At 50.9% G+C, this 22,961-nt stretch overlaps 1 protein-coding gene and 2 long non-coding RNA genes across 6 annotated transcripts in view; 2 read left to right on the forward strand and 1 right to left on the reverse strand.

Annotated features, from left to right (window-relative positions):
- The window catches only part of LOC116944439 (branched-chain-amino-acid aminotransferase, cytosolic-like), a 48,235-nt gene that overhangs the window by 16,944 nt on the left and 8,330 nt on the right, over nucleotides 1–22,961 (reverse strand). Inside the window, exon 1 of one of the 4 annotated variants that reach the window (XM_076068496.1) lies at nucleotides 15,247–15,538. The exons of 2 other annotated variants lie outside the window; for them this stretch is intronic. In XM_076068496.1, the coding sequence (XP_075924611.1) occupies nucleotides 15,247–15,321 (75 nt within the window). In that variant the 5' untranslated portion in view covers nucleotides 15,322–15,538. Of the gene's footprint in view, nucleotides 1–15,174; nucleotides 15,194–15,246; nucleotides 15,539–22,961 lie in introns of those variants that run through there. One more of the 4 variants, XM_076068495.1, reaches the window with a different exon arrangement.
- LOC116944477 (uncharacterized) lies at nucleotides 207–22,690 on the forward strand. The gene is made up of 4 exons (XR_012942520.1): nucleotides 207–470; nucleotides 6,610–6,691; nucleotides 12,115–12,192; nucleotides 20,641–22,690. It is a non-coding gene; the product is annotated as an uncharacterized LOC116944477 (long non-coding RNA).
- On the forward strand, nucleotides 6,708–11,873 carry LOC142925561 (uncharacterized). Its single transcript, XR_012942521.1, has 2 exons — nucleotides 6,708–9,520; nucleotides 9,654–11,873. It is a non-coding gene; the product is annotated as an uncharacterized LOC142925561 (long non-coding RNA).

Below are 22,961 nucleotides of genomic sequence, written 5' to 3' on the forward strand. Positions count from 1 at the left end.
CCCATACTGTTCGGTCGAGTGCTGTTTGCGAGCACCTATAAAGGCCAGTAAGCAAGCGCAAAAAGGGGTCGGTGTGGCCAGCGCAGGTGCCAGAGTCTGCCACACCTCACTGGGTGCCCATTTAAGCCCCGAGTCAATCTACGGCGGTCCCAGCCCACTTTGGATATCACTCGCCACCTATGTTATCCACGGCTGGCAATCGAATTGGGGCGGCCGGATCCAAAGGGCGATGCAGAAAACCGCCGCATCAGCGCCCGCGCGCACGCTCTTACGCGCGCGGACAAACAACTCCCACCCAAAAAAAGTTCACCGTGGGTACCTCAACGGCTAAATGAATAACCAGACTGAACTTTGAGCAAAAGCCAACTCATCATTTGCCCAGCATACCCGCGCTCGGTTTGGCCAGCTCCGGCACTCGGCACCCGAACGTCGCACGGCCCAAGAAAACAAAAAAACAAAGCTGCGAATGGGTAAGTCGACTTTCGCTACTCGGCACCTATTTGTGCTCCTTCTTCTTTCGTACGACTTTGCGAGCGACGGGTGTTAAGCCGTCGAGGGCGTGATGGGTTGGGTTTCTGTTTTCATTCCCGTTGCTGCTCTCTCATGCCTCTTCCCCGGTACCGTTCCCGTTCCGCTGTAATGCGCACCGATGCCCGCTTTATTGAGGAAGTAAAAGATTCATCGATTGATTGAACCGTTAAAGAGGGTTCTCGTTTGCAAGTTGGGTAAGACATTGCAATCGCTTTGTCCGAGAGCCGGCGAGCTGCAGATTCACTCACCCACCGCCCTTCAAAGCTCACGGTCCGAGCGGTGGCAAGATATAATACGGCGTGCGACTCGATCGTTTGGGGAGTTCGCCGCCTTAGGTCGCACACAGGAAAGTCTTTGATGTTCCACGTATACACGAGGTGCATGTGGGGTTCCGTGCGTGTTACGTGGTCGGAGTGAATTACATCGCTTCCCAGAGCGGCAAGAGTCACGCAGTGTACGATGGTCGCCGCTCGCTCTGTTCAACTTTGCCTCCAGCAGCGCCTAAGTAACACGCTCCACACGCACACTCGCTTCGTCACAAAATCCGCCTTGCCCTCTTCCGATCTGTAAACTATAGTCGTTGCGTAATTGCTAAGGTTCGTAACGTACGACTGTGACTGATTAATAAGCGTCTCGCGAAAAAAAACACATTCCTCCCTACACATATACACGCGCATCTTCACTTAACAAGTATTTCACCGGATTTTCTGTTCAAAGAAAAATTCAGACTTGAGAATTAGACACGGGCTACAACAGTGGTATTTGCAAAGTCAGGAAGAAATCTGAAATGGAGTTGCGCGGGACATCTCGGCTGGCAAATGAGAGAAGGGGGGGTGGGGGAGAGAGAAAAACGATTAAAGGAATGGATGCCGACGAAGGGGAGAAGACGGAGAGAAAAATTAAACTTTGGGACGAGTCGAAAACATTTGGAGGAGTGTGCCTCCGATTAGTGCGGTCGGCTGCGCGAGGTGCAAAAGAAGTTCAATGTACGCGCGTACACACGTACACACGTACACACGTACACACGTACACACGTACACACGTACACACGTACACACGTACGCGACATCACGGGGGGGGGGGGGGGAAGCCTTGGCTTAGCTGTGGGAAGTTTGAGCTGGAAAAGATTTGTGTTTCAGATTCACCGTTTCCATGTCCGTCGGATTTGTTGGACGGTCAACGCACAGGATTCACCAAGTGGCGTTAGTTCGGGAGAAAATTGGTACATCGCACATTTGGTGGTGCCCTGGTGGGGCAGGTGCTGGCAGGTTGAACTCTAGACAAGGGGCTGGTGCTGGCAGTGTGAGCTCTAGACATGAGGCTGGTGCTGGTGATGGCAGTGTGAGTTCTAGACATGGGGATGGTGCTGGCAGTGTGAGCTCTAGACATGGGGCTGGTGCTGGTGATGGCAGTGTGAACTCTAGACATGAGGCTGGTGCTGGTGATGGCAGTGTGAACTCTAGACATGGGGCTGGTGCTGGTGCAGGCAGTGTGAGCTCTAGACATGGGGCTGGTGATGGCAGTGTGAACTCTAGACATGGGGCTGGTGCTGGCAGTGTGAACTCTAGACATGGGGCTGGTGCTGGTGCTGGCAGTGTGAACTCTAGACATGGGGATGGTGATGGCAGTGTGAGCTCTAGACAAGGGGCTGGTGCTGGCAGTGTGAACTCTAGACAAGGGGCTGGTGCTGGCAGTGTGAACTCTAGAGAAGGGGCTGGTGCTGGTGCTGGCAGTGTGAACTCTAGACATGGGGCTGGTGCTGGCAGTGTGAGCTCTAGACATGGGGCAGGTGCTGGCAGTGTGAACTCTAGACATGGGGCTGGTGCTGGTGCAGGCAGTGTGAGCTCTAGACATGGGGCTGGTGATGGCAGTGTGAGCTCTAGACATGGGGCTGGTGCTGGTGCTGGCAGTGTGAGCTCTAGAAATGGGGCTGGTGCTGGCAGTGTGAACTCTAGACATGGGGCTGGTGCTGGTGCTGGCAGTGTGAGCTCTAGACATGGGGCTGGTGATGGCAGTGTGAGCTCTAGACATGGGGCTGGTGCTGGTGCTGGCAGTGTGAGCTCTAGACATGGGGCTGGTGCTGGTGCTGGCAGTGTGAGCTCTAGACATGGGGATGGTGCTGGCAGTGTGAACTCTAGACATGGGGCTGGTGATGGCAGTGTGAACTCTAGACAAGGGGCTGGTGCTGGTGATGGCAGTGTGAACTCTAGACATGGTGCTGGTGATGGCAGTGTGAACTCTAGACATGGTGCTGGTGATGGCAGTGTGAACTCTAGACAAGGGGATGGTGCTGGCAGTGTGAACTCTAGACATGAGGCTGGTGATGGCAGTGTGAACTCTAGACATGGGGATGGTGCTGGCAGTGTGAACTCTAGACATGAGGCTGGTGATGGCAGTGTGAACTCTAGACATGGGGATGGTGCTGGCAGTGTGAGCTCTAGACATGGGGATGGTGCTGGCAGTGCGAACTCTAGACAAGGGGCTGGTGCTGGCAGTGTGAGCTCTAGACATGGGGATGGTGCTGGCAGTGTGAACTCTAGACATGGGGCTGGTGCTGGTGCTGGCAGTGTGAACTCTAGACATGAGGCTGGTGCTGGCAGTGTGAACTCTAGACATGGGGATGGTGCTGGCAGTGTGAGCTCTAGACATGGGGATGGTGCTGGCAGTGTGAACTCTAGACAAGGGGCTGGTGCTGGCAGTGTGAACTCTAGACATGGGGATGGTGCTGGCAGTGTGAGCTCTAGACATGGGGATGGTGCTGGCAGTGTGAACTCTAGACATGAGGCTGGTGCTGGCAGTGTGAACTCTAGACATGAGGCTGGTGCTGGCAGTGTGAACTCTAGACATGGTGCTGGTGCTGGCAGTGTGAACTCTAGACATGAGGCTGGTGCTGGCAGTGTGAGCTCTAGACATGAGGCTGGTGCTGGCAGTGTGAACTCTAGACATGAGGCTGGTGCTGGTGCTGGCAGTGTGAACTCTAGACATGGGGCTGGTGCTGGTGCTGGCAGTGTGAGCTCTAGACATGGTGCTGGTGCTGGCAGTGTGAACTCTAGACATGGGGCTGGTGCTGGCAGTGTGAGCTCTAGCCATGGGGCTGGTGCTGGTGCTGGCAGTGTGAACTCTAGACATGGGGCTGGTGCTGGCAGTGTGAACTCTAGACATGGGGCTGGTGCTGGTGCTGGCAGTGTGAGCTCTAGACATGGTGCTGGTGCTGGCAGTGTGAACTCTAGACATGGGGCTGGTGCTGGTGCTGGCAGTGTGAGCTCTAGACATGGTGCTGGTGCTGGCAGTGTGAACTCTAGACATGGGGCTGGTGCTGGCAGTGTGAGCTCTAGACATGGGGCTGGTGCTGGTGCTGGCAGTGTGAGCTCTAGACATGGGGCTGGTGCTGGCAGTGTGAACTCTAGACATGGGGCTGGTGCTGGCAGTGTGAGCTCTAGACATGGGGCTGGTGCTGGTGCTGGCAGTGCGAACTCTAGACATGGTGCTGGTGCTGGCAGTGTGAGCTCTAGACATGGTGCTGGTGCTGGCAGTGTGAACTCTAGACATGAGGCTGGTGCTGGTGCTGGCAGTGTGAGCTCTAGACATGGTGCTGGTGCTGGCAGTGTGAACTCTAGACATGGGGCTGGTGCTGGTGCTGGCAGTGTGAACTCTAGACATGGGGCTGGTGCTGGCAGTGTGAGCTCTAGACATGGTGCTGGTGCTGGCAGTGTGAACTCTAGACATGGGGCTGGTGCTGGCAGTGTGAGCTCTAGACATGGTGCTGGTGCTGGCAGTGTGAGCTCTAGACATGGGGCTGGTGCTGGCAGTGTGAACTCCAGACATGGGGCTGGTGCTGGCAGTGTGAGCTCTAGACATGGGGCTGGTGCTGGCAGCGTGAACTTTGGGCTGATCTAAATATAGGCGAGACGTGTTTGCGTGTGAACCGCGGACGTGCGGTTTGTGTGCACCTGTGTTCCACTGTCGCGAGTGGGGCAAATTTGCGCGTGAAAAGTGGGTTGATCGAGGCGTGCCTGTGTGCGTGGCGAGGCGTTGGTTCTCGAACCGACACGAGCAATACCCCGGTAGGCACGCAACGTTGGGCCAACGTTAGCACGTGGTCACAACCGTCGGATCAACGTTAGGCGCAACTTGGCACGTCAACTGGGTATTTATGTCACATCCCACACATGACGCCAGCATATGCTGAATAATTCAGTCCAGGCATCGAGCTCACCTAAGTACATTTTGGTTGAAAGTGCTTTTTAAATACTCAACGTGTTAAAAGTAGCCAAGGGCTCGAATTGCGAACGAATGCAAATGACCCAAATGGATCCATCATTTATAATTTCCAAGGGATTTTTTTATTAGAATAAAAAGGCACCGTATTCGACTGAGAAAAAAAAAGTCAATGGGAAGTCGAGTAGACAACAAGAGGCAAAAAGGTGCAATGAGCAGCAAGCAATCAGCAGCAGGACCAAGACAAAGATCCCCCAGTATAGCCTTACCAGACTGTTGGGGCAAGTGCTGTTAGCGAGCAGCACCTATGAAGGCCGGAACGGCACAACAAAGGGGTGGGGTGGCCAGCACCAGACCCGGCCGCCTTTGTCTCCCCGGTGGCGATGTGTACACACCGCACTAGGTACTCATTTGAGGCCGAGTCGACCTAGGGGAGGCCCAGCACTGGTTCAAAACATTTTCACTGGGCCATGACAGTCCAACAGGCCGCGACGAGACTTGGCGAGGCACATCCAAAAACCACTACCACCATACCTCTGGCGAGAGGTGCCTTTTTGCAAGTAACAATGCATCTACTGATCAATTTACTGATCGATTTAGACTCCTGTCATCCATGCATGGAATTGTGTGTACCCAGAACTAAATCTAGTGGATTTGTGTCAATGTTGTACGTATTTCATTCACGTGTAATCCCGTGGCGAACTATACAGGGGCTACATTCATCACAACGGTAATTAAATGACGAAGCGAAATCGTGCACATGCATGGATTCCGCATTGCCTTCCAACATCCCTTTGTGCTCGGAAGTTTGTTTTAACCTAATGGATATGAATCAGAAACATGTGGACATTAACTCTTTCCCGTTCCGAGACGTCTACAAGGTTTGCAGGGTGTGGGAGTCCCGTTCAACGTTGAATCTCAGATCGCGCAAAGCGGTTCAGCGTTTATTTCATTTAGAGAGACGTAGCAACATTGTTTTTAAAAACGTCGTACTCGCACCGCAGAGAACTGTAGTGACACGACCGCACTCTATGATAGGTGGCACCAAACTGTGCCACACACCCTCCCGCTTGGCCTTGCTGGGAGCCTCGGTACGTCATCGGAAGAAAAACTGATGACATACGCTACGTCATAGGAATGGGAAAGGGTTAACAAAGATTAGAGAAAGTGTGAAAATAAATGTAAGGTGCTCAAAGAAGCACTGGGCGAACGCTGTGCGACCCCCGTTGCACGTTCAGATAAATTAGTCATCATAAATTCCGGTCATGCTGTATCTCTCACCTAATCTCTCGCAGAACAAGGCGGGCACTGATAACCGCGTATTGGATTACAGCTTGGCTTGGGAAGAACAATCTGGCCCACAATGCTTCGGGTGTTCCCACACGAAGGCACAGGAGGCAGCGTCGCCCACGCGCGGGAATCAGTCTGCAGCCATAAATAGCTCCCGTCTTGGATGCACCACTGCTATAAAAAGTAACATCTGTTTGGGCAGTTCCACAAATAAACTGGGATACAGAGCTCTTTTTCAGAAGCGACCTGGCCACAAAATTAAAGCTCAACGAAAGTGGCTTACGATGTGGAAAGCTACAGCAGTCGAATACTATAAAATACTCACGTCGATTCAAAATGTGGAGGAAAAAAACCTTGAAGACGTGGAGAAAAATCCGTGTGACCACGATGAGAAAGGGAGACATGCAAACTCCAAATATACAGCAGCAGGCGTCAAGTTCGGGATCAAACCCACAACCTCCTGTAAACCAGGCGAGGTAGTTAACATCTCCTAGTCACTGCGGCACCCCAGTTGTGTACCACCCACACCTTGAAAGTGTCTCTGACACATGTGGTGTGTGCTGTGCGAAGGCTCGCGTGACATGGTGCCCCGCACGTCACTCGGAAACCCAAGGGATGTTCTTTCCCACCCACGACGTCGCCAACGAAGAAGGTGAGGTTCACCACGTGACCATCTCGTGTATGTATGTTGAACTTCTTTCGCACCGTACGTAGCCAACCGTGCTAATCGGAGGTGCGGGAGGGGGGGGGGGAAGAACAACAAACTGAACACAAAAATCAGTGTTTAAAGAATAACTTTCCAATCTGGATATGAAAGTGCATAGCTCCAGCGGCTTCCTAATGTCGGAAGGAAGCGCGTTCCAGACGGCCGCAGAAGCGCACACAAAAGCACACGATGTGGTGGCCGCCTTCGTTCGATGGCTGAGCCAAAAGCCGCTGCTGTGTGGATGGCCGGAGTTCCCGTGATGGTTTTATGCTCCTTGACGAGATCAGCAGCGAGGTATTGCGGGGTCCATTTGTGGCAAGCATTTTGTGTGCAGCGAGTACGACCCTATAATGTATTCGCTCAGCAACCGCAAGTCAATGCAACTCGGCGAGCACTGGACGGACACGGTCGGATCTTGCAGTACCCCGTCACGACACGTGCGTCCGCGTGGGAGAAATATTCATACCCCCGCCTCCCCCCCAGTGTCGGTTTGAAAACCTAGCAACTAAATGTCCCCGTGTCTTTATGTTCACGACGGAAAGTCCCGTGTCACCTTATACCCGTTGCCAATGCGTAGCTCGTTTCTAAAAAGCAGGGATGTAAAAGTATGAACTTTTTTTATTTTACCAGGTAAGGCCCCATTGAGCTATGTAGCTCTTTTTCATAAGCGGCCTGGCTGTCACAAATGATAGCTCAACCAAGCAGCTTATCACGTGGAAATGTACAGCAGCCAAGTACTCTTGAACGCATGTTGATTCTAAATGTGGAAGGGAAAAACCGGAGGACTTCGAGAAAAATCCACGCGACCATGTGGAGGGAGAGAGAGAGAGAGACACGCAAATTCCAAATATACAAGCGTTAGGGTCGGGATCGAACCCACAACCTCCTGTATACAAGGCGAGGTAGTTAACATCTCTCCACCATGGCACTCATGTAACAACGGTGCATTGTATTCTTGGTTCTTTCGGTAAAGTCACAGCAAGAAAAATGTCTTGCTGTGGTTTTCACACCTGATGATGATTGCTTGTGTTGCAGTCGAGACGTCGTGAGAATTTTATTGTTTTATATTTTGTTTCCCTTCTACGTGACTTTACCGAAAGAACCAACAACATGAATCCCTGCAGTCACGAATGCTTTAAATCAAAATTTAACGGTGCGTCGATTAACATTGATTCTGATGCTCATGATACTAGCACCAAAACAACGTAAAAATAACGTTATAATTTACGGCAATAACATGGATAGACATATGCTAATTAACATTTAAGTGGTGTAAACAAAAATGCAAAGCAGACCAAAGTTGAGGAGGAATAAACATGAGAGGGTTGAGACTCAAAAATATAATAATCCATTCTTGGTTCGAATCGTCACAATCTTCACAATTCGTTCCAATCACAGGAGGAGGGGGGGGTGGTGATTTGTCAAGGAATGGTAACAAAGCAATAGGAAGCGACATCACTCCACACCACGGAAACATCACAATGCCAAAAAGAACGCAGTCAGAATTCTCCGGGGAATGCACGGGGGGGGGGGGGACCACCACAAGCATCCCGATTAAAAGGACTGTCGAGAATAGGTCTGCATATATAACCTTAAAGATACATGGACAGCACCGTATTGTGAAACGTAACACAGCACACCTGTGTCACGAAGGAGGGACACTGCCGGAAAACGTGGCCTTTTGTCATATTTAGTTTGATTTTTAAAGGCCACAGCGTTGATGACGAATGTGCCGAGTTAATAATAATAATCGCTGTGCAACCCACTGCTGACGCAGCAGCAGCAGCATCACCAGATAATTTAATTCTACTAACCATTGCAGAGGTGTTTAAATTGTGAAACACACACTGCCTAATTGGACTGGCTTTTATCGTCGACATTTGTGAATAGGTACCAGGTGATGGCGATCTAACTACACAGCTGTAGAGTTCATGCTTGGGTACACAGTGACTGTTTTGCCCAAGTGCATTTGCAAACCATGCTCTGCACACATAAACGCAACGACAAAGATCCCCCGTATAGCCTTTAACATGCTGCCAGGGTCGAGTGCTCTTCACGCGCACGAAGTGGCGGTGGCGTCACCAACAGCTGAGTCAGAATGTGTATTTGCACTTTGTGGAGGGTGAATCCGATGGGCTATAAACATCTTTTTGACGGACGTCCAATATCAGATTCTGTATTTATACTTGAGGAATCCGATGAGCTATCAAGCTCTCTTTTCGCAGATGTTCCAGTAGGGACGGGTCAAAACGTTCTTTTATAAAAATACAAAAACACGACGGGGGTGCAAAGTATACGAAATGCAAACAAATCACTTTCTTTAAATGGCACAAACAAAACTATTGTTTTTTTATCTTACCGAGTAAAGCCACACATTGATAGCTCAACAGAGTGGCTTACCGCATGGAAAATTTAGAATCGGCCAAAATCATCCAAACAATCTAAAATTGTGTGCCAGGCTAGGTGCACTTTTGAGGGCCACGTTCAAGTGACAGTCGGAGGTCACGGCAAGTGACAGGATGAGGTCACGGCAAGTAACAGGCGGAGGTCACGGCAAGTGACAGTCGGAGGTCACGGGAAGTGACAGGCGGAGGTCACGGCAAGTGACAGGAGGTGGTCACGGCAAGTGACAGGCGGAGGTCACGGCAAGTGACAGGAGGTGGTCACGGCATGTGACAGGATGGGGTCACGGCAAGTGACAGGATGAGGTCACGGCAAGTGAGTCAGAGGTCACGGCAAGTGACAGGCGGAGGTCACGGCAAGTGACAGGCGGAGGTCACGGCAAGTGACAGGAGGTGGTCACGGCAAGTGACAGGATGAGGTCACGGCAAGTGAGTCAGAGGTCACGGCAAGTGACAGGATGAGGTCACGGCAAGTGACAGGATGAGGTCACGGAAAGTGACAGGAGGTCACGGCAAGTGACAGGCGGAGGTCACGGCAAGTGACAGGCGGAGGTCACGGCAAGTGACAGTCAGAGGTCACGGCAAGTGACAGGAGGTGGTCACGGCAAGTGACAAGATGAGGTCACGGCAAGTGAGTCAGAGGTCACGGCAAGTGAGTCAGAGGTGACGGCAAGTGACAGGCGGAGGTGACGGCAAGTGACAGGCGGAGGTCACGGCAAGTGACAGGCGGAGGTCACGGCAAGTGACAGTCAGAGGTCACGGCAAGTGACAGGCGGAGGTCACGGCAAGTGACAGGTGGAGGTCACGGCAAGTGACAGGTAGAGGTCACGGCAAGTGACAGGCAGAGGATCACGGCAAGTGACAGTCAGAGGTCACGGCAAGTGACAGTCAGAGGTCACGGCAAGTGACAGGTGGAGGTCACGGCAAGTGACAGGTGGAGGTCACGGCAAGTGACAGGTAGAGGTCACGGCAAGTGACAGGCAGAGGATCACGGCAAGTGACAGTCAGAGGTCACGGCAAGTGACAGTCAGAGGTCACGGCAAGTGACAGTCAGAGGTCATGGCAAGTGACAGGCAGAGGTCACGGCAAGTGACAGGATGAGGTCACGGCAAGTGACAGGCAGAGGATCACGGCAAGTGACAGGCAGAGGATCACGGCAATTGACAGTCAGAGGTCACGGCAATTGACAGTCAGAGGTCACGGCACAGACCCCAATGTGCAGGTTAACCCTTGGGCATGGAAACTTGCCAGCTGATTTCCTCCCAATGCGGCCAGCCAATCAGCGCGAGTCGTGCGCACACACCCCCAGCCCGGCCCCCACCCCAAGCGCCCCCCCCCGCCCCTCCACAACGCCCCCCTAATCCCATTGGACGAGCGCACACCCCAAGCCCCATAGCTTCGGAATCGATTCTAAGTGCGCGATTCCGTCAGTTTACGATTCTCAAGTTCACGGCACGCCGGCCGCTGAGGCGAATCGCGACTTTTGAGAGTCGATTGGCGGGAATCGATTCTTTGTGAATGAGCACGAGTACAGTACACGTGGTGGTTCGAAATCGGTCACGCTTTGGCTGTGTACTGCGCCACGCCTGGAGGTGGATGGGGATCGTGGGGCTTGGGAGTGAACTGCGTGGGCTGACGGAACAAGCGAATGGTGCCGCGGTGGTTAGGAGATGTTAACTAGCTCGCTGGGTATACAGGATAGCGTGGGTTCGATCCCGACCCTGACGCCTGCTGCTGTATATTTGGAGTTTGCGTCTCTCTATCAATCATTATCACGGTGGCTAGGAGATGTTAACTAGCTCGCCTGGTATACAGAAGGTCGTGGGTTCGATCCCAACGCTGACCGCCTGTTTTATATTTGGAGTTTGCGTGTCTCTCTCCCCGTGGTCGCGTGGATTTTAATTTCTCTGGGTCCTCCGGTTTTCCCCCCACCAGATTTAGCATCGACATCACGCGTTTAAGAGTTACTCTGGCCGCTGTACGTTCCCTGGCGATGACCATAAGCAACCACTTCGCGGAGCTATCATTTGATAGCCGGGTCACATCTGAAAACAAGAGCTACTACTACATAGCTCAGTGGGACATTACCTGGTAAAATAATAAAAAAATATATATATGTGACCAGACGAGCAAACGACGTTACAGCATCGAAGAGTTGGGGACCAGACAGTATACAGGGCAGACACACGGGTACACTTACGGTACACACGGGTACACTTACACACGGGTACACACACTTACACACGGGTACACACACTTACACACGGGTACACACACTTACACACGGGTACACACACTTACACACGGGTACACACACTTACACACGGGTACACACTTACACACGGGTACACTTCGCCAGACCAACGCTGGAGAATGTAACGAGATACGCAGAGCGAGACGAAACAAATCTTGGAACGTTATAAGAACGTCGTCCGAGACTCTGCAGGCAATAGCAAAGATACGTACAGCAAGTTTCCATTCTTGCTGCCAAAGTGTACACACACTTACACAACGCGTTAATGTCAACACTGGAAATGCCTCCAATGGGGAGTGAAGATCTCGACATTTCGGCAAAACCAGACAATGCTGGATGAGGGCCTTCCCACTACTTGGGGGTTAATTTGACCATAATGTCACTTCACGCCGGTCAGTTCTGGATTCTTTGTGAGGGTGGGGTAGTGGGCATACAGGGGTTGCTTTCACATTCGCTTTTACATTTATGAGAATTTGCAACAATATACCACTAGAAATTATGCGAGATCACCTGGAGAAGATTCCGGGGCACGCGCGTTGACAACGATGGCGCGAACACGTGGACATTCTTTTGACTTTTTGAAGCGATTAACATGACATTTTTTTTACCACGTTACAGTGTATTATAATTATCATACGTTCTCTTTCCATTAAAACAACACAAGTCGGGCACACCACCCCCCCCCCCCACGGCACCCGGTTGTGTGTTCCCAGTGGTCAACCCCCCGGCACAAGGTACGAACCCAGGCACCCTGGGCTGGACGGCGTTACCAACGGCAGGCGATGTTTCAGGTGAAATGTTTGAATTGCGAAGAGAACAGAACGGAGTATAGAGATGTTCCCCATGGCTTTTCGGGAAGGAGGAGGGAAGGTGACTACTGCCCCCCCCCCCCCCCCGTCTACCCCGTAAATGTTCGTGAACGTGTCTCATAAAGGGACTTTTTAGATTGCCATCTCGTATGCACAAGTTAGTTATGGGTTAACTACCACGCAGAAGGACGTGGGTTCGATCCCGACCCTGACGCCTGCTGCTGCTGCTGTATATTTGGAGTTTTCGTCTCTCTCTCTCTCCCCGTGATCGCGTGGAATTTATCCGGGGCCTCCGGATTTTCCCCTCCACATTTAGAAATCAATATTACATTTAGAGTATTTGGCTGCTTTACATTTCCACATTATGACGAGCCACATTTCGTTGAGCTACCGTTTGTGGTCAAGTCGCTTCTGAAAAAGAGCAGTAAAGCTCAGTGGGCCTTCGCTAGTAAAATAAAATAGTCTTGTAGTTTAAACTCCTCCCAGTGGATGCACAGCAGCAGCCTGCCTGCCTGACGAAGCCTGCATCGGTCACGAACAGCAGTCGGCCATAGACTCAACTACAATTGAAGTTAGAGGCGAGCCGTTCTTACATTCAGGTTTGGAAGAAGCTCCCAGCAAAAAAAAAACAGGGTTGCGACGAAACGTCGGACATCACGCTGAACCGACACGTGGCACTACAAAACAACAGAAGCCACACAGCAGTGGTTCATTACCTAGAGGTGCACGCCAGCCCCCCAGGGGGTGTGAGATGCCCTTTTCTGGGGGTGTGAGATGCCCTTTTCTGGGGGTGCGAGACGTGACCAGATCTTTTTTTTCCCCAAGGTAAATCATCTTAAAACAAATTAAGCACGAGCACCTGAGTTACAACTCCTGTGTTTCATCAAACCCTATGTATATATTAACATACATGTTTAACAATTCAGAACCAAAGGCTGCAGTCAAGTTTAAGAGACACTTCTATACAGGAACAACCACGTACGAGTGTGACATGTACACGGAGAGATGAGGGAGGAGGACGCGTAGCCACAACACCGGCGAGTCTCAGCAAGTGGAACTCCCTGGCCACGTGTTTCACTGCGTGTACTCAAAACAGCCGAGGTTACACACACACACACGCCACTAAAGGCGAAGGACCCCCGTGTAGCCTCCTACACAGAGTTACAGGGGCAAGTGTTGTTTGCGAGCACCTATTAAGGCACGCGCGGCACACGAGGGAGGTGGGTGGCCAGCACCACGCCCGGCCGCCTTTGTCTCCTCCTGTGGCGATGTTTTTTTACACACCGCACCAGGTACTTATTTGAGGCCGAGCCGACCTAGGGGAGGCCCCGAACCGGTTCAAATATTGAAATGTGAGCGGCAATCGAACTCGGGTCGCCGGCTTCGTAGCGCAAGTTACGCCAACCCACAACCACACTACCGCTCCCCATGACATTGACACACCACAACCACACTTAACACCATCACGACCACGCCACCCAGGCAACCAACCCACCATCACATCCGCAAACCTCGAATGGCGCAATAAACTAAGGGCCCCGTAAATAGGCCAATGGGCAAATATTTCACCCCTCCCCCCCCCCCCGTGCAAGCCTTTTCAGAGGCTGCTTGGGATGTATGGGGTGGAGGGGTTGGAGGGGGTGGATGGGGTGGATGGTGTGGAGCGGGTGGATGGGGTGGAGGGGATGGATGGGGTGGATGGGGTGGAGGTGGATGGGATGGAGGTGGATGGGATGGAGGGGGTGAATGGGATGGATGGGTTGGAGGGGGTGGATGGGGTGGAAGGGGTGGATGGGGTGGAGGGGGTGGATGGGGTGGAGGGGGTGGAGGAGGTGGAGGGGGTGGAGGGGGTGGATGGGGTGGAGGTGGATGGGATGGAGGGGGTGAATGGGATGGATGGGTTGGAGGGGGTGGATGGGGTGGATGGGGTGGAGGGGGTGGATGGGGTGGAGGGGGTGGAGGGGGTGGAGGAGGTGGAGGGGGTGGAGGGGGTGGATGGGGTGGAGGTGGATGGGATGGAGGGGGTGAATGGGATGGATGGGTTGGAGGGGGTGGATGGAGTGGAGGGTGTGGATGGGATGGATGGGTTGGAGGGGGTGGATGGGATGGGCGAGTGCTGTTTGATATGAGCCGAGTCGCAGCGTCGACGAGGCACGGGGAGGTTGGCACAGCACCACGCCCGGCCGCCTTTGTCTCCCCGGCTCATTTCACACCGAGTCGATCTAGGGGAGGGCCCCAAGACCAAATAGTCGCCACGTGCGCTTGCTCCGTGAGTCCGAATCTGCCGGCTGGTTCGCAGCACAGCGGGTTAACCACTGCACCACCGCTCCCCCACTAATAATCGCACACATTTCGCAGAATAACCAACACACACACACCACCATAACAAACACCCCGTTACCACATCGACACACACCACAACCTTCACACACACACACAGCATCACCACACACAAAGATCCCCCGTATAGCCTGTACCAGACTGTTGGGGCAAGTGCTGTTAGCGAGTAGCATCGCCTATGAAGGCTGGCACGGGCACACGAGGGGGGTGGGTGGCCAGCACCACGCTCGGGGCCGCCTTTGTCTCCCCCGGTGGCGATGTTTACACACCGCACCAGGTACTCATTTCAGGCTGAGTCGACCTAGGGGAGGCCCAGGACCGCTTCAGATCCTCGTCACCGGCGTTGTTGGCCGTGAGCGGGCATCCAACTCGGATCGCCGGGTTCGTAGTAGCGCTAACCACTACACCACCGCTCCCCCGACACACACACAAAGACAAAGACTCCCCGTGTAGCCTTAACACCGTTGGGGGCAAGTCTGTCCAGGCGAAGACACCCCCCCCTCCCCCCCATTGTCACATATCCGCACCGCAGAGCGTCACCACGCCGACACACGCACAATCCGAAATGTTTGTGAACCACCCGTCAACAAACAGCGGCACAACAACATCGCGACCGCTGCTCACTCGCAAAGCTGATGGCAGTGGACGAGCTTGGCAGTGGTGCTGGTGGTGGTGGGGAGCGGGAGGGTTCCTTACTTTTGACGCCTGCGATGTCAACCTCAGAATTGAGGCGGCCGCATTCTTTGCCGACAGAACCACGCCGCCTGCCATTCTTCTCCTCCGTATTCTCTTTCCTCTCTGGCTCTCTCTCTCTTGATTCCCCTTCCTCTCTCCTTTCTCTTCTCCTGCTGCTGCTGCTGCGGCTGCTGCTTGCTCCTCTCTCTCTCTTCTGTCCCTCCGCGTTGTACCGCCGTAGTGAGTTGGTAATGAATGGCTGAGAGGCGAATTCACGACCAGCGACTCTCCCCCACCCCCCCGTCCCCCCGGGGCTCCCCGATGCTGCGCATGCGTCAGACGGTAAAAATTCAACACGAGGGGAGAGGGCGTGCAGGCTGCTTCTCGCCAGCCCCACCATCAGTGCAGCAGCCATGCTCAATTCACTGCTGGATGATGGCCACAATCCACCATCAGTGCAGCAGCCATGCTCAATTCACTGCTGGATGATGGCACCAACCCACAATCAGTCAAGCAGCCGTGCTCAATTCACAGCTGGATGATGGCACCAACCCACAATCAGTGGAGCATCCATGCTCAATTCACTGCTGGATGATGGCACCAACCCGCCATCAGTACAGCAGCCATGCTCAATTCACTGCTGGATGATGGAACCAACCCACAATCAGTGAAGCAGCCATGCTCAATTCACTGCTGGATGATGGAACCACCCCCCATCAATATTATTTATGTACAGTGAGAGGAAACAAGTATTTGATCCCCTGCTGATTTTGTACGTTTGCCCACTGACAAAGAAATGATCAGTCTATAATTTTAATGGTAGGTTTATTTGAACAGTGAGAGACAGAATAATAACAACAAAATCCAGAAAAACGCACGTCAAAAATGTCATAAATTGATTTGCATTTTAGAGGGAAATAAGTATTTGACCCCTTCTCAATCAGAAAGATTTCTGGCTCCCAGGTGTCTTTTATACAGGTAACGAGCTGCGATTAGGAGCACACTTCTTAAAGGGAGTGCTCCTAATCTCAGCTTGTTACCTGTATTAAAGACATCTGTACACAGAAGCAATCAATCAATCAGATTCCAGACGCTCCACTATGGCCATGACCAAAGAGCTCTCCAAGGATGTCAGCGACACGATTATAGACCTACACAAGTCTGGAATGGGCTACAAGACCATTGCCAAGCAGCTTGGTGAGAAGGTGACAACAGTTGGTGCGATTATTCGCAAATGGAAGAAACACAATAGAACTGTCAATCACCCTCGGCCTGGGGCTCCATGCAAGATCTCACCTCGTCGAGTTGCAATGATCATGAGAACGGTGAGGAATCAGCCCAGAACTATACGGGAGGATCTTGTCAATGATCTCAAGGCAGCTGGGACCAGTCAACAAGAAAACAATTGGTAACACACTACGCCGTGAAGGACTGAAATTCTGCAGCGCCCGCAAGGTCCCCCTGCTCAAGAAAGCACATATACATGCCTGTCTGAAGTTTGCCAATGAACATCTGAATGATTCAGAGGACAACTGGGTGAAAGTGTTGTGGTCAGATGAGACCAAAATGTAGCTCTTTGGCATCAACTCAACTCGCCGTGTTTAGGAGGAGGAGGAATGCTGCCTATGACCCCAAGAACACCATCCCCACTGTCAAACATGGAGGTGGAAACATTATGCTTTGAGGGTGTTTTTCTGCTAAGGGGACAGGACAACTTCACCGCATCAAAGGGACGATGGACGGGGCCATGTACCGTCAAATCTTGGGTGAGAACCTCCTTCCCTCAGCCAGAGCATTGAAAATGGGTCGTGGATGGGTATTCCAGCATGACAATGACCCAAAACACTCGGCCAAGGCAACAAAGGAGTGGCTCAAGAAGAAGCACATTAAGGTCCTGGAGTGGCGTAGCCAGTCTCCAGACCTTAATCCCATAGAAAATCTGTGGAGGGAGCTGAAGGTTCGAGTTGCCAAACGTCAGCCTCGAAACCTTAATGACTTGGAGAAGATCTGCAAAGAGGAGTGGGACAAAATCCCTCCTGAGATGTGTGCAAACCCGGTGGCCAACTACAAGAAACGTCTGACCTCTGTGATTGTCAACAAGGGTTTTGCCACCAAGTACTAAGTCATGTTTTGCAGAGGGGTCAAATACTTATTTCTCTCATTAAAATGTAAATCAATTTATAACATTTTTGACGTGCGTTTTTCTGGATTTTGTTGTTGTTATTCTGTCTCTCACTGTTCAAATAAACCTACCATTAAAATTATAGACTGATCATTTCTTTGTCAGTGGGCAAACGTACAAAATCAGCAGGGGATCAAATACTTTTTTCCCTCACTGTATGCACTGTCGGAACCCGATTAGCTATAAAGCTCTTTTTCACAGATGTCCAGCAGTACAGCCATTCTTAATTCACTGCTGGATGAAGGCCACACACACACACATACCAAATAGTGTTGGATTCGCATAAATGTTTAAGTTTTATACATGACAGGGGGCTCTAAAAAAAGACGTGTGAAGCATGTCTGCAGTGCAGTGTTCACTGTGCCCTCCCCAAACCGGCCACCCGAGTTCGATTCCCGCTCGCGACCAACAAACAGTGGGGAGTAATTGAACCGGTCCTGGTTCTCCTTCTCTTTAAGTCGACTCGGCCTCGTAAACATCATCACTGGGTGAGAGACAAAGGCGGCCAGGCTTGGTGTTTGCCGGCCACCCCTCCCTCGTGCGCCGTGTCGGCCTTCATTGGGTGCTCATCGCCAACAGCACTTGCCCAAAGTGTTTAAAGTATGTATATCTGCATTTGCAGTGCGTTGTGATCTCAGTATTTACAAACCAAGTACATACCTGCCAACCCCTTATCAGTGCCCGACCTTAGTACAGACTAATTCAGATCTTATTGGTCACCCCGTGCCCCATATAAATCTCAACGTTCATCCTACAAAGTCACCATCACAATGGAGAAACACAAACAAATAGGCAATCACCACTACTACACTCACCACTTGTACACTCGTACACTCACCACTACACTCACTCACCAATCGTACACTCACCACTACACTCACTCACCACTACACTCACCACTAGTACACTTCTGTCAAACCCCTTATCAGTGCCCGACCTTAGTACAGACTAATTCAGATCTTATTTGTCACCCCGTGCCCCTTACGAATCTCAACGTTCATCCTACAAAGTCACCATCATAATGGAGAAACACAAATAGACAAAAAAAAACAATTTTGCCCGTATTGAAACGGCTGTACGCCGTTTGGACCTGAATACTCAATTTCCCTGTACAGTACAAGAATACAGAGTAATCCGTATGGGTTGACAGGTATGCAAGTGTGTCCATAAGAGCTTTTTTGGGTTAGATCGCGTAAATATATAAAATTGTCGTTTACCACCACCCGACACAGCAAACTAGTAAGGGTTGTCACGTAAACAGAACGTGGCCAGTTCGTTACTAGTGTAGTGACATATAATGGGTCACTACGGCGCCTAGCGCCAGTTACTGATAGAGAGGGTAACTGGGAGTGTAGTAGCCCTCTCTGCCAGCAGGGTACGCTGTGTCATGGAAAGGGTCCCTATGGGAGCATGGTTCTGGTGGCTGGCTGAGAGGGGGCATCTGAGGACGTAGCAGCCCGGTTGGCTGGCAAGGGCACGTGACAGGGTAAGGATGTGGGCCAAAGGTGACAGAAGGGATACGTGGTGTAGGGCCCAGAATCTTCTGGTGAGTTCCAGAAGGGGGCGTGGCCGAGGGCGGAGCCAGGCCACGCTGGGGGGCATAAAAGGGAGGTCCCGGGGCTGCATCGGGGCTGTCTGCTGGAATGGAACCCGCCATGCTATGTCTTCTCCTCGGTCTCCGGTCTTCGTGCTCGGCACCGTGGGTCAGGCAGTGTGCCGACTGACCTGACCCGTTTATATAGTTACCCCGTGCTGGTTACCGGTTATGTAATTACCCCGTGGTGGTTACTGGTTATGTAGTTACGCCGTTGTGGTCGTAGAATAAACGTGTTGCCTCCTGAATTAGTGTGTCTCTAAAGTGAACCCACTACACTAGTACAGCACACCGGTGTGTGAGAGAGCCAAGCTGCAACATCTACAATCAGAGTACGACGTTTCGCCAGTAATTACAACTAACTTCATCAGGCGATAGCCAGCTTGGCTCTCCAACACACCGGTGTGCTGTACCAGTGACGAATTGGCACGCTTTGTTTACGTGACAACCCTTACTAGTTGGGCGTGTTGGGTGGTGGCGGGTTTAACAACACATTAATATATTTACGCGATCTAACCCAAAAAAACCTCTTATGGATATTGGTCGTAAGTGTGTGTTGGACAATGTGGTTTTTTTCTCAGTGTGGCGGACTGCTTAAACTTTGGAAACTTGTGACGCTCTTCTTAGTCAAGTAACATTCGGGCTGGGCTTTGTGTACAATGAATTACGTTTCGTTGTTCAAAGAGGAGCTGCCTCATATAAACGGCACTATAAGCCTAAAAAGGTCGCAATTTATTGGGAACCACTTTACAGAGGAAACATTCTTAAGGTAGTTAATTGTACGGTATTATGCAAACAAATCACGGTGTTTATTAGCCTGCAGGGGCTGTGAGCGCAACAGTGCCAGCTTCCTTGAGGCCATAAGTTTGATTAGGTAACTAAGCTGTTTTTTTTCCATTCTAGAGAGCCGATTGATCTCAGCTCGATCTTTAATGACAAAGACGCCCCACCGTATGGCATTTACCAGACTGTTATGGGCAAAAGTTCAGCTACAAAGGCGACACGGGTTAGGGGCCGTCCATAAATGACGTCACGCACCTGGGGGGGGGGGGGGGTCAGACATTTGTGACGATGTGTGACGAGGGGGGGGTGGGGGTTGAGAAATGTGACGTCACATCAAAATGCGCAACTTTAAGTAAATATAGACAACACGTTCTACTTAAGTAAATAGACTTTTAAATAAATGTTTTCTCCTACGACATCAGAGTGCAGCGCCACATGAAATACGCACAACAATGACAATAGTTTAAAGCGATTTGAAGCATGTTGTATTTTCAAAATGGAAATATGTTTTGGGGGGCGGGGGCAGAGCTTTGTGACGTCATATTTCAGGGGGGGGGTCTGACTTTTTGTGACGCCGTTTGACGCGGGGTGGGTCAAAAATCGTCCAAAATCGCGTGACGTCATTTATGGACGGCCTCTTAGATCGCGTAAATAGAAACGTGTCATTAACCCACCACCACCCGATACCGTCAATTAGTAAAGTTCGCCACGTAAACAAAACGTGCCAATTCGTTACTCTCCAACACACCGGCGTGTCGGACAGTCACCCCACGGCGTTTCAATAATGATTACCGTCGTGGCTTCTCGCCGGTGATATTGTTTGTTTTGATTTTAATCTATTTTGTTTCGCCTGCAGGTGACGCTCAAGAGCGACGCTGCGAGGGCGCGCGCGCGCAGAGTGCGCGCTTTGTGGATGTGTTGGGGAGGGCGGTGCACAAGAATGACCCCCCACCCCCACCCCCACCCCCCCCCCCACATCATCCACCACCAGCCGTGCAGACGTCGTCAATGGCCGAGCTGGGATTTTCAGGTCGTGGTGGGGGGGGGGGGGAGGCAACCCCTCCAGCAATGAAAAATGATAGAGGAGTTGTTAGTAATAAGTAAGGAGTTTCTACATCATTTGACCTCCTTTGCCAGTACCAAAATGTAATAATAGGGTTTTTCCCCTTTGTTCTGGCAACAAAACTGAAACCTTTTTACAAGGATTCATGTTACTGCATTAACCACAATACCTGCAGTCAAAATGCAAACATTAAAACATGCTATGATAATATATGATGCATTGTCCTTGAAACTGATTGGTCCACACCAAGGGACGGCTTTCTTTTGAGCCTCGACCCAATTGGTGCTCGACCAGATGACGCCAAAAGCCGTACGCCCTAATTTCGATCCCTAATTTCGATGATCATTGGGGGGGGGGGGGGCACGTGCCACCCCCCCACTAGCTGCGCCAATGGACGTTGTCACGTGAGGTCATCAAGACGTCACCGACGGCGAGTATGCCAATGACGCAACTGCACCGCATCATTGCGTTACATTTTTTAAAAGTGAAATAATAATTTAAATGTGTTTTTTTATTATTAATTCACAGGAGCAGAATAGGGGGGGGGTGGGGGGAGCACCCAGAATTCATTCTGAAGCAGAGGGTGTCGACCAGCCTCGCCAGCAGTGCAATCGAGTCTCGCTTTGACCCCTGCAACGCCATTCTCTGGGAGTCATCATCAAACAATATCCTCAAATCTACACAGCTGTCAACCCCTTATCGGTGCCCTACCTTCGAACAGACCGATTCAGAGACCTTATTGGTCACCGTGTGTCCCTTATAAATCTCAACGTTCATCCTACAAAGTCCCATCATCACAAGGGAAAAAACACAAACAAATAGACACTCACCACTACACTCACTTGTACACTCACCACTACACGCCTATCAACCCCAGTGCCCTCCCCTACCTTATCACAGACCAATTCAGACCTTACTGGTCACCCCGTGCCCCTGAGTAAATCTCAACGTTCATCCTACAAAGTTCCATCATCACAAGGGAGAAACACAAACAAATTAGACACTCACCACTACACTCACTTGTACACTCACCACTACACGTCTATCAACCCCAGTGCCCTCCCTACCTTATCACAGACCAATTCAGACCTTACTGGTCACCCCGTGCCCCTGAGTAAATCTCAACGTTCATCCTACAAAGTGCCATCATCACAAGGGAGAAACACAAACAAATTAGACACACAAAAAAAGTTGCCCGTATTGGTAACGGCTGTACGCGGCATGGACCTGCAAACTCAATTTCCCTGCCCAAGATCACGTGGTAAACCGTACGGGTTGACGGCTACGAAATTGCCACGGTTAAAGCAAGGCCGCAATTATAATAAATATTGGGGGGGGGGGGACACACATCCCCCAATGTTCAAATATGCTCAGAATGTCCCCCCCCCCCCAATATATTGCTATAAAATATATTTCTGTTTATATGATTGTGGTTATGGTTGGACACATTACGGTTATAACATTTGTTTCTTGCAGCACCAGCTTTAACATATTTTTAATGTTTATTCTTTACGTTAATGTTTTTCTCGATCGTCATTAATATCTATTTTTGTTGTTCCTTTTCAGATGACTCTTTAAAAAATGGAAATAAAAAATATACCCAAAGACGAATGAGTTCAATTCGTTTTATAAACGCATGCTAAAGAAGGCAGCTGTAATAGTAACAAAAACAATCCTACATTCGTTTCAAAAGATAATTCATGCATGCATTAATGTCAATGGTCGTCAATTTGAACATTTGCTCAAATTCATTAAATAACCCGCACCTACGATTAGCACGGTTGTCTAGGTATGATGTGAAAGAAGTTCAACATACGTACACACAACGCTGCGTGATTTGCTAAAATATAAATATTTCCAGGAGTGTCCTAACTTTTGGGCCACCCTGTTAAATTTTGCTTAAGCGCATTGAAACGCGTTTTTTGTGCAGTACATCGTTGTGTTTTTGTTGTGCGCTTTATCCCAGGTCTCCCCCTTTTTGGAGAAGAAGAGACGATTGCAGTCATTCTCATCTGGTCGCAAAAGCAAAGTCGCTTTGGCGTCGATTCAGTTTTGAGTACATGCCATGTGACAGGAGTGCTAATTAGACAAACATTCGTGGCGATCATTTGGTT

Source organism: Petromyzon marinus, chromosome 21, assembly GCF_048934315.1.
Source record: "Petromyzon marinus isolate PM22_M1 ecotype Great Lakes invasive population chromosome 21, UKy_Petmar_22M1.pri1.0, whole genome shotgun sequence".
NCBI classification, from domain to species: Eukaryota; Metazoa; Chordata; class Hyperoartia; order Petromyzontiformes; family Petromyzontidae; genus Petromyzon; species Petromyzon marinus.